Source organism: Bombina bombina, chromosome 1 (assembly GCF_027579735.1).
Source record: "Bombina bombina isolate aBomBom1 chromosome 1, aBomBom1.pri, whole genome shotgun sequence".
NCBI lineage: Eukaryota > Metazoa > Chordata > Amphibia > Anura > Bombinatoridae > Bombina > Bombina bombina.
Genome location: NC_069499.1, coordinates 1263859241 through 1263870730, shown reverse-complemented (window position 1 = coordinate 1263870730; position 11490 = coordinate 1263859241). Strand labels below are relative to the sequence as shown.

Below are 11490 nucleotides of genomic sequence, written 5' to 3'. Positions count from 1 at the left end.
GCTTCCCTCCCATTGTGGTGACGTCACGCACAATGACGTCACTGTGAAACTTTATTTAAAAATGACAACTGACAGTTATAGGGAGATGAGGAATACAAAATATATAGATATGGTGTGTGGAAGATAGGGAGATGGGGGCATGCTGCTTAGAAGCCTGTATCTCAGGCATCTAAGCAGCTACAGACCTCCAAGACCCACCGTTGGAAAGGCGATTACTGGGTGGGGGGGGGATAATTAAAAAGCATATTAAAAATAAAAAATTATTTAAGGGTCTTTAAAAGCTCATAAATAAAGATCAATATTGCCTAGAGCCCCCCAAAATACATTTTCTAAAAAATAAAACTAGTTTATCCTAAAAAAAAAAAAAATTATATATATAAAAAAAAAAATATTGGTTTAAGTATTCTAGCTAAATGATCACTTTAGTAACCAGTGTAAATGCAGTGATCACTTAGCTATAAAATGTCACATTCCCTTTTCCAATATGACTCCTGATATTATATTTGTAATCCCATGATCACCTAGATCATGTGGTTACAAATTAGCCAATGGTAGAGGGATGCTTTTTATGAAAAATTAATATTTTTTATCAGACATTTAGCCTGTGGGTTAGGCGAGTAAACATCCTATTTGCACAGTGTCACAGATACCAGACAGCTAAGGCTACCCCCCCCCCCCTTCAACCTCACCCCTGTTTGTCAGTGGGTTTTGGGCTCCTCAGAGCAACCACAATCTCTGGAAGCTTTTGTTTGCTTGTTTTGTGAAGAGCTGGTGTATTATCAGGAAACCCTTCCTAGGCTGGCCAGGCTCCTGGAACTCCCGGTCGGCCGCCTCACAACGGACACCCGCCTAACTCCTCTCAGACTGGCCGGGCTCCTGGAACTCCCGGTCGGCTACACGACACCCGCTAACTTTACCCCTGGTCGCTCCAGCAGCCCTTTGCCCCAGAACTCCGCTCTTTTGGGGATTGGTAGCCCCTAGGGAGGACAAGAGCTGTGGGAATTATCAGAGGGGAGCTCCTTTGGGAACAGGGGGTTTTGGACACCCTTAACCACATAACTTCAACGGACTGTAACTTCGGTCCCCAGTAACGAATCATGCTGGACAGGATCACCCCGAAACCGCCACCTCTAGGTATTGGGATTATGTGAGACTGTGGCTCCTATGGAGGTGCCGGGCAGTCTGGAGGGGCAGGAATGGCGGGAAAATTGTGGGGATTGTCCTTTGTGTTATCAAGATGAGCTGTCTGTATAAAAGGAGTGTGTGTTTTCAATAAAAACAGTTCTATTTTTCACCTGAATGCTAGTCTGTCTAGTTAGTTGGGTGGGCTCCAGCTAAAATCACTTTTCTGGGCTACATAGCAGCCTGTTCCAAGCAAAGGAAGGACCCTCTGGCAGAGCTACCCAGTCGGGGTAACTGGAGTCTGCCACAGGGTGGGACACCGAGTACTGGTGCTGTCAGGCATCAGGGGTGGCTACAGGCTGTGGTCACTAGCCAGCTACATAGCTGCAGTCGGCAGGGAGGAAGCAGGACCCGTTTGGCGGATCTACCCAGTCGGGTTATCCGTCACACACAGCTCTCCCCATAGTCTAAAATCCTTTCATTTTTTATACAAATAGCTTATTTTTTGCAGTAGAATTTATCTTATTTCTAGCAGCATAATTTATTTGACTCTATCTTTATTTTTGTAAAGAGAACTATGGCTAAGCATCCGAGTGCTGAGATTCTTATGAATCCCCCCACAGTATGGCCCCACAGCATATTGTTGGAGTCATGGGCATGGGGATGCTGCAACATCAATAATGGCAACATCTGCAGTGGCCACACAGCATACTGTGGGAGTCATGGGGGATGTTGGAACAAATGGGCATGAGACATGTTGCATTCCCAGGTGCAAGCAGGCCTGTTCTAGGCTACAACTGGACCTCCCCTAATATGGTTCAGCCAGGGTTTCCCCAATTTACTGGCAGTTCTGGCCTCTTGATGGGCACTGCAAATTTTTAACCCATCAACTACTTTCAGTTGTTTGTGGATGATAAGTTCTTAAAATTTATTGCTCAGCAGACAAATTTGTATGCTGAGCAATTTTTTCAAAATACAGGTGCAGAATTGAGCCGCCATGCCATAGTACATTGGAGGACTGCGACCAATTTGCAAGAGATGAGGAAATTCTGGGGCCTCACTATGCTAATGGGGATCGTACAAATTTTTGCATTATAATAATAATGAAAATGCTCTGCCACAGGACAACCCAGAACATGACCAATAGTTTAAAATAAGGCCTGTTCTTGACCATTTACTGGCAAGATTTCAATAGTGCTATACTCCAGGCCAGAACATATCGGTCGATGAATCCTTGACCTTATATAAGGGAACGTATTGTTTTTAAACAATACATTCCTTCTAAGAGAGCTTGCAATAGGATCAAGCTGTATAAGCTGTGCAAGAGCTCTAGTGAATACACCTATCGTTTTAGGGTATACACTGGCAAGGATTCTGTTCCAGCACCCCCTGACTATCCCTCCTCCCTTGCTGCCAGTGGGGAAAAAAAAAAAATGTGGGACTTACTCCACTCAACATTTAATAAAGATTACCATATATTTGTAGATAACTTTTACACTGGTGTGCCATTATTTAAATTCCTATATAGCAAGGCTTTCCGACTCGTATGTTCAGAAAGCAAGAGAGGAGAGACCACAGTTTTGCACTCTGATGAGCTGCTAGCTGTGAAATTCATGGACAAAAAGGATGTGCATCTTCTCACAACTATACATGATGACAGTACATCACCTGTCTATGTCAGGGGGCAGAAATTGCCAACTATGAAACCCGTATGTGCCCTGGATTACAATCGGCATATGGGAGGGATAGATAAGTGACCAGATGCTTGAACCATACTCTGCTTCTCACAAAGCATATACACATGGTACAAGAAACTGGCAGTCCACTTGATACAGGACAAACGCATTAAGCATTGTCAATTGTATCAGGCTACCCAAGGAAGAGGGCTACGTTTCCTGAAATTTCAGGAATCTAATTAAAAGCCTTCTCTCATCATCAGGAGATATTCCAATAGCTGGGCCAAGTGAGAAGAATGCAAGGTCGCATGGCTGTCACTATGCTGATATTTTACCAGCTACTGAGGAAAAAAAAAAAAAAAAAAAATACTTTCCCTAGTAGAAGGTGTAAAGTGTGCAGTCACCATGGACGTTGTAAAGACACCCGTTACTACTGTCCAGACTGCCCCTCTAAACCAGGGCTATGCATGCCAGAATGCTTCTGTATTTATCATACTATGGTAACATACTAGCTGCATACCCTCACAACCACAGGAGGCTCAAGATTCTGAAAAGCAGCAGATACATGGCCCTGGTTGAGGTTTCACCTGACCAGCCCCAGTGCCCTGGTTGAGGCTTTCGCCTGACCAGCTCAGTGATCGAATTTCCCCTAGCAAAAGGTCTAACTTGTGTATGAATTAAGAGAATGGAGATATGAAAGGTGTGTGACTGGCCAGTGGTAGGGGTTGTACTCTGTTTCTGTGAGTTAATGAAGATACGAAAGGTGTGTATGGTCAGTAGTAGGGATGAAAGACTTGATATATGGGAAGTATGTTGTGCACTTCTATGAGTGAATGAGATATGAAAGGTGTTTGAATGGACAGTGGCAAGGGTTGAAGCCTTGACGTGGCGTTACTGCTCACATGGGAATCCATGTGCCAATTCAACCAGTGTAAGTGCCTGTAATGCTATGTGGGTAAAGAAAAAGAGTTATATTTTTAAACATAAAATAAAATAATTTAGAATTAGGTTAGTCAATTAAGGAGGTAGATAAAATTGTTTTAACAGCAGATATAACCCCTATACGTTTAAAGTGTTTCAAGGTAGCCATGTCTGCAGTTTAACAGCTGTAGCCACCTGGGAAATTAAGATACAGTATACAAGGTACACAGTTTTGGAAAGTACACCTCTTGGCACATCAAATGAGGGGCTGCATGTATTGCTAGCACAAATTTGGAGTGAGTAAAACATAAATGAACATGTCACTTTGTTTAATTATTATTTATTTTTTTCACAAGTGTGATTCGCTTATTTGTTGCACACTTCAGATTTGTGATACAAATACGACCTCATTCAATTAAGCTGGGGTGTAGTTTCTAAAAAATATATAGTTGTGTTGACATATCTTAACTTCCCAGGCAACTAAACCTGTTTAATTGCTGGCAACAATACATTAAATTTAAAGATGCTTTTTGTGATAGTCTATCAACTTAACATGTCAGCAATAAAACAATACAAAAACACAGTAAAATGTTTTCAATTTCTGCTTTTTTTTTTTTTTTTTTTAAGACAGGTTACCTACTGCAAATATTTAGCAACACAGGTTTTGATGATAGAGTTTAGAAAAATAAAAATACAAACTAATTGTTGAGTGTGGAGTAAAAAAATGGAGTGGAGTTTTCATATTTTATGCTTTATTTTTAAAACCTGTTGACACATACACATATAATAATGGTATATTTTTGGAATCTGTTAAAGTGAAAGTAAAGTTAGGTGGTCAGCTATGCACAGTTACATAGTTTATTTAAAAATAATAGTTTAATTCATCATTTTCCTGAAAGCTAGATCTAAATAACATTTTCGTCACAAATAAAGTAAAATTTTTACGATTTTCAAATCATCCCGTTTTTCTATAGATATTTTACTTCCTTGTCATGTTTTTTTTTTAGCCAATTGACTTTCGGGACGATCGGCGGCCGTGAAGCTACGTCATCCGACTATGTAATCAATTGCACATGCGGCAAAGCTATTGTACACAGTATTATGTCGGACGCACGTGCCCGATTCGCGCATAGCTTTTTCTTTCTTGCAGCCGGGTGATAAGAAAATTGCATGCGCATTGCAGCCACGAACGTCAATTCGTGCATGCTCTATGTGTTCCCTGCTCGTGAACACGCATTTCTACTACGTATAGAGCGGGTGGGACCACTCTATACGTAAAGGCAACAAAAGACAGGAAGTAGAGGGTGGACGGAGCAAGGATTTTCACAGTAGGCAAATAAGAAATTAAAAAAGTCACATTTGTAATATTAAAAAAAAAAAAAAAAAACATACCCATATTATCTTGCTCCAACCGCTGTGACTTAGTCATTATTAGCTAGGGCGTTGCCTGCGGCCGAGGCAACTTCATAGTACGCCAATCGTCCTTTAGCACATACTCTCCCTCATCCTCTACCCATAACGATGTTTATTTAGTATTAACTCCTGTCCATATAGACTGAGTTCTCTATTAGATTTTAAATGTTCTACTCTGTTACACATTTCTGTGGGTCCAGTGTCCAATTAGTAATGGTGGATATTCTGAACTCCTGATGTGATGTGGCTTCATGCATCCTATTTGACCCATTATACACAGAACTAGGCTCAACTGCACTAGGTATACCATTACTTTGATATGTATCTAATTCACTTTTAATTTTCTCCTGTTAGCTGATATGCCTGTGAGAATATGCATATGCTTATCTTGCCTTGTAGCACTGCAGAGTGTCTAATTAGTGTACCTAGCATTTGTTATTTGATATGCCCAACCAATTACCCTCCCTCTCACCCACAGCGAGCCTATCAGCCCGTAAGCTATTTCTTGTATATATCTTATTTACCTCACCACCTCCCCCCCCCCTACCCCACCATAATAAACCCCCTTTCACAGGAGGGTTGGCTACAATAACCCTTGTACCTCCTTACAACTACCCCAGCACATACACAATTGGCTGTTGTGGACATAGATACCTTGGGATGCATAGCTTTACTTTGAAGCCTGTGACAGACCCTCTGAGGCAGGCAGGTCCTGCTTAACTATTGTTATTCTTGGCCCTACCGTGTATCACACCTCAAATAAGCTCCATAAGCTATACCAGCCTTGTTTATAAGTTTACCACCAGTTTATACCATATTAGCTACCTAATATGCCTTAATACCAACCCTCCCCCCCATTATTGTATTAATATCTATATGTACCCATAGATACTCCTAGTAGCACTCTAATTCGCATAAACCTTAATTAACCTACCACCTCCTCCCCCCACCCCCTGTAATATACCTCCAAATGCTGGAGGGCTATCTATATGGCTTATCTTGCCTATGCCATACTCTAACTATTTATACCTACATACTTTACCACACTATTTACACAGCAAGTTTATATATTTACTCTTATTATTGCTTACAATACCAATTACTAACTATTCTAAAAATTTAAAAATTCAAGGTTTATTAATGAGATCCAAAAGCGGTCTCCTTAGCTACAATTTCCTTCTTTCGCTTCATTACTACCCGTTACTTTTGTTGGTCCAAAAGTAATTTATTGTGTCATATAGAAGGTCCCTGAAAGATTAGCACCCTATCTGTATAATGTTTGCAAGCTATGTAACTTGTTGGCTATACGTCTCTTTCATGGCTATTTTATTACTCCTGTAACATTGAAGCCTTATCTCATGTGACATAAGAATTTTTTATGATGTTCTATGTATGCCTTTAACTAAACCTCAATAAAAATTATATTTTAAAAAAAAAAAAAAAAAACACAGCGATCTTAACCCCTTAATGACCACAGCACTTTTCCATTTTCTGTCCGTTTGGGACCAAGGCTATTTTTACATTTCTGTGGTGTTTGTGTTTAGCTGTAATTTTCCCCTTACTCATTTACTGTACCCACACATATTATATACAGTTTTTCTCGCCATTAAATGGACTTTCAAAATATACCATTATTTTCATCATATCTTATAATTTACTATAAAAACCAATTATAAAATATGAGGAAAAAATGGAAAAAAAACACACTTTTTCTAACTTTGACCCCCAAAATCTGTTACACATCTACAACCACCCAAAAAAACATATGCTAAATAGTTTCTAAATTTTGTCCTGAGTTTAGAAATACCCAATGTTTACATGTTCTTTGCTTTTTTTGCAAGTTATAGGGCCATAAATACAAGTAGCACTTTGCTATTTCCAAACCACTTTTTTTCAAAATTAGCGATAGTTACATTGGGACACTGATATCTTTCAGGAATCCCTAAATATCTATTGACATGTATATATTTTTTTTTAGAAGACATCCCAAAGTATTGATCTAGGCCCATTTTGGTATATTTCATGCCACCATTTCACCGCCAAATGCGATCAAATAAATAAAATTGTTCCCTTTTTCACAATTTTTTTCACAAACTATAGGTTTCTCACTGAAATTATTTACAAACAACTTGTGCAATTATAGCATAAATGGTTGTAAATGCTTATCTGGGATCCCCTTTGTTCATAAATAGCAGACATATATGGCTTTGGCTTTTTAATAATTAGAAGGCTGCTAAATGCGACTGCGCACCACACGTGTATTATGCCCAGCAGTGAAGGGGTTAATAAGGGAGCATGTAGGGAGCTTCTAGGCTTAATTTTAGCTTCAGTGTAGTGTAGTAGACAACCCCAAGTATTGATCTAGGCCCATTTTGGTATATTTCATGCCACCATTTCACCGCCAAATGCAATCAAATTAAAAAAAACGCTAAATTTTTCACAATTTTAGGTTTCTCACTGAAATTATTTACAAACAGCTTGTGCAATTATGGCACAAATGGTTGTAAATGCTTCTCTGGGATCCCCTTTGTTCAGAAATAGCAGACATATATGACTTTGGCGTTGCTTTTTGGTAATTAGAAGGCCGCTAAGTGCTGCTGCGCATCACACGTGTATTATGGCTAGCAGTGAAGGGGTTAATTAGGTAGTTTGTAGGGAGCTTGCAGGGTTAATTTTAGCTTTAGTGTAGAGATCAGCCTCCCACCTGACACATCAGACCCCCTGATCCCTCCCAAACAGCTCCCTTCCCTCCCCCACACCACAATTGTCCCCGCCATCTTAAGTACTGGCAGAAAGTCTGCCAGTACTAAAATAAGTTTTTTTTTAAAAAAAATAATAAAATTTTTAGCATATTTACATATGCTACTTTGTAGGATCCCCCTTAGCTCCCAACCTCCCTGATCCCACCCAAAACAGCTCTGACTTATTGGGGGCCATCTTGGGTACTGGCAGCTGTCTGCCAGTACCCAGTTTGCAAGAGAAATAGTTTATTTTTTATTTTTATGTTGTTTTTCTGTAGTGTAGCTTCCCCCCCCCCCCCCCCCAGACCAATCCCCCACCCCCTAACTAATGCATTTTAATGTCAATAGTTAGTACTTTTAAAACTTTTGAGTACATAATTTTTCTGTAGTGTAGTGTAGCGGTTCCCACCCGCTCCCTCCCCGTGCACGCGCCCGCCCCCCCCCCGTCCGTGCGCGCCCCCGATCACCCCCGCCCACGATCCCGCCCCCCTCCACATCATCAGGGCCATCGATGGCCGCCACCCGCCTCCCGAACCGGCTCCCACCCACCAACGGATTTAGCCGGTAATGTCCGGTGCAGAGAGGGCCACAGAGTGGCTCTCTCTGCACCGGATTGCTAAAAAATGTTATTGCAGGATGCCTCCATATCGAGGCATCACTGCAATAACCGGAAAGCAACTGGAAGCGAGCAGGATCGCTTCCAGCTGCTTTCCAGACCAAGGACGTACGCCACACGTCCTCGGTCATTAACTGTATTTATTTTGAGGACGTGTGGCGTACGTCCTTGGTCCTTAAGGGACATGAAACCCAAATTTTTTCTTTCATGATTCAGATACAGCATGCCATTTTAAGCAACTTTCTAATTTACTTCTATTATCTAATTTGCTTTATTGTCTTTATATCCTTTGCTGAAAAGCTTATCTAGATAGGCTCAGTAGCTGCTGATTGGTGGCTACACATAGATGCCTCGTGTGATTGGTTCACCCATGTGCATTGCTGTTTATTTAACAAAGGATATCTAAAGAATGAAGCAAATTAGATAAAAGTAAATTGTATAGTTGTTTAAAATTGTATTCAAATCTGAATCATGAAAGAAAAATGTTGGGTTTAATGTCCCTTTAATATATTCTTGTTAAAGATTAGATAGTTGTGTTGCAGAGCTGAAAAATTAAAGTGATGACAAACTAAGATCCAGTCAAACATGCGATCTCCTGTAAAATGAAAAAATCAAGTGACTTTCATTCATCAAAACGACGCAATCGGTCGTTGTATGTAAATATTTAACTATTATAGACTTCAAATTCACCTCGACCCTCCGCCTGTCCAACCGCCTCCATTGATTTTCGATGTCACTTTTTTTTTATACCAATAGACATCCAGGCCAGTCGGCGACACTGAAATAATCAAACATGCCCTACATTATGTAAACACATGCACTACATGTTGTATCGCTCACTGACAGTCCGACACCATGTAGTTGTGCGCATGCGTTTATTTTAATTAATTTTGCAACATAGTATTGACACAATCGGAGCATTGAATATTGTATAAGACAAGTTTAAAAGACAATTATTTCTAATCGAGCAGCTGCTGTGCAAATCGTGTTTTCACTAACTGCGGCAATCTATATATTAGGGCATTATGAAACATTATGCATGCACATAACGAACAGTGAAGACCGTGATGCCAATATAATGACGTAGAGAGTGGGTGGTTCTGCTCTCTATGTCGGCTAAGGAAGAGATCAGAAACTAATGCCGGGGGCGGAGCAAGGAGCAAAAACGCTCATTAAGTCCCATCTTAATTTATTAGAAAAGCTTTGATTTTTGATTTTTATTTTTTTTTTTTTTAGTTATCACATACTGTAGGAATAAAAATATACTTTTAAAGTGCTATACATTTACCATCACTTTAACTTTCACTTTAAGTCTGCTGGGAAAAAAAATATATAGTTTGTATAGTTTATTCACACACACACTTTACTTCTAGAAGTGTTTAAACGTACTGCAACAAAAAGCTCAAAACCAGCTTAGCACACAGGTGGGAATAGGCTTAGCGGCAAAAGGGTTACATTAGCTTTTATTGATCTTTGATACTCATGATGTGGGAATAGGCTTAGCGGCAAAAGGGTTAAATTAGCTTTTATTGATCTTTGATACTCATGATGTGGGAATAGATTTAGCGGCAAAAAGGTTAAAATTAGCTTTTATTGATCTTTGATACTCATGATGTGGGAATAGGCTTAGCGGCAAAAGGGTTAAATTAGCTTTTATTGATCTTTGATACTCATGATGTGGGAATAGGCTTAGCGGCAAAAAAGTTAAATTAGATTTTTTTTTATCTTTGATACTCATGATTTGTAGCTTGGGGAGAAAATTACATACTTTATACTAAAGGATAGCATCGCTGAGCTACAGTATATTCGCATATTGGTAAATAGTCGTAACAAGCTAGCTATTGACAGCTCTAAACTTCATTTTCTAAATGATATAAATCGTATCGTGTTATTTTCCACTACACTCAACTATTTTCAAAGAGATATACAGTATTACCAATTACACGTATATGTCTGTTTAATGAATTAATGATGGCGTGGAACACGTAAGAGATTCCTTTGACACACATATAAAGTGTACAATTACTCTCTAACCGATGCTCACCTTTATAAGATAAACCTTATCCAGACTAAAGTTAGGAATAACTGTCACCAGTTCCTTTTCAGCCAAAAACTCCACCTCTGAAGCGTCCATGACAGCCCAAATTGCCACCAGTTTTACCCGCCCACTGGGTTGTTTCCCGCGTTTGAAAAAGTAAAGAAAATCTTCCGCTGCCACATTTCCAGACTTCAGATTGTTTGTGTTCCAAGCCTCGTTCCTGGAATTATTAAGTCACGTGGTCAAATAAAGATTTTTGTCAGTATTTGCGTTGCATCTGCATTTGTATATAGCTATTGCATTAATAACAGAAAGTAGTTGTTTAAAAATATATTGTAAAGGCTAATTTTAAATATATTACATACACGATCGCTTTAAACTAAGCAGTTTTACCCGTGTTCTGTGTTATATGTAAGCAAATCATAGTTTGTTTTCTTTATAAACTATTTTTAAATTGCACAAACACAAAAAATATGCAAAAGGACACCATGTGATTAAAATAATAATATATTAGTTTCCTTGCCTTTTTTTACAGTACATATAAAGGCCAGTATCAATCAGTTTGACACGTAGTACCAGTTCTACTTCCTAAAACATCACAATTTAGAATTCTAAATATCCAGGTCCGAATTTACCATTAGGCACACTAGGCACTTGCCTACAGACGCCTTGCAGCAAGGGGCGCCACAGCACTGGCTTAGAGTCAGTGTATTAAAATATATATATATAGTGCAAATATAACTTTTATATGCAATGGCAAACAAAATTAGCATGGCTCACTTTATTTTTATATTTGCTTTATTGCGGTGGTCTGGAACCGAACCAGCAATATCTCTAAAGTATGTATATATATATAGATAGATAGATAGATAGATAGATAGATAGATAGATACCTCCCAGAGGCAGAGTTTTTTTTTTTTTCATTTTCTGCAATGAGATTGTTTTTAGTGAGGCTTTTTGTGC

At 39.3% G+C, this 11490-nt stretch overlaps 1 protein-coding gene across 1 annotated transcript in view; it reads right to left on the bottom strand.

Moving 5' to 3' along the window:
• GINS2 (GINS complex subunit 2) overlaps window positions 1-10709 on the bottom strand; it is a 74787-nt gene extending 64078 nt beyond the window's left edge. The window contains exon 1 of the mRNA XM_053700984.1: window positions 10534-10709. Coding sequence (XP_053556959.1) covers window positions 10534-10623 — 90 coding nt within the window. The 5' untranslated portion in view covers window positions 10624-10709. The remainder of the gene's footprint in view (window positions 1-10533) is intronic.
• Between the last annotated feature and the right edge of the window lie 781 nt (window positions 10710-11490).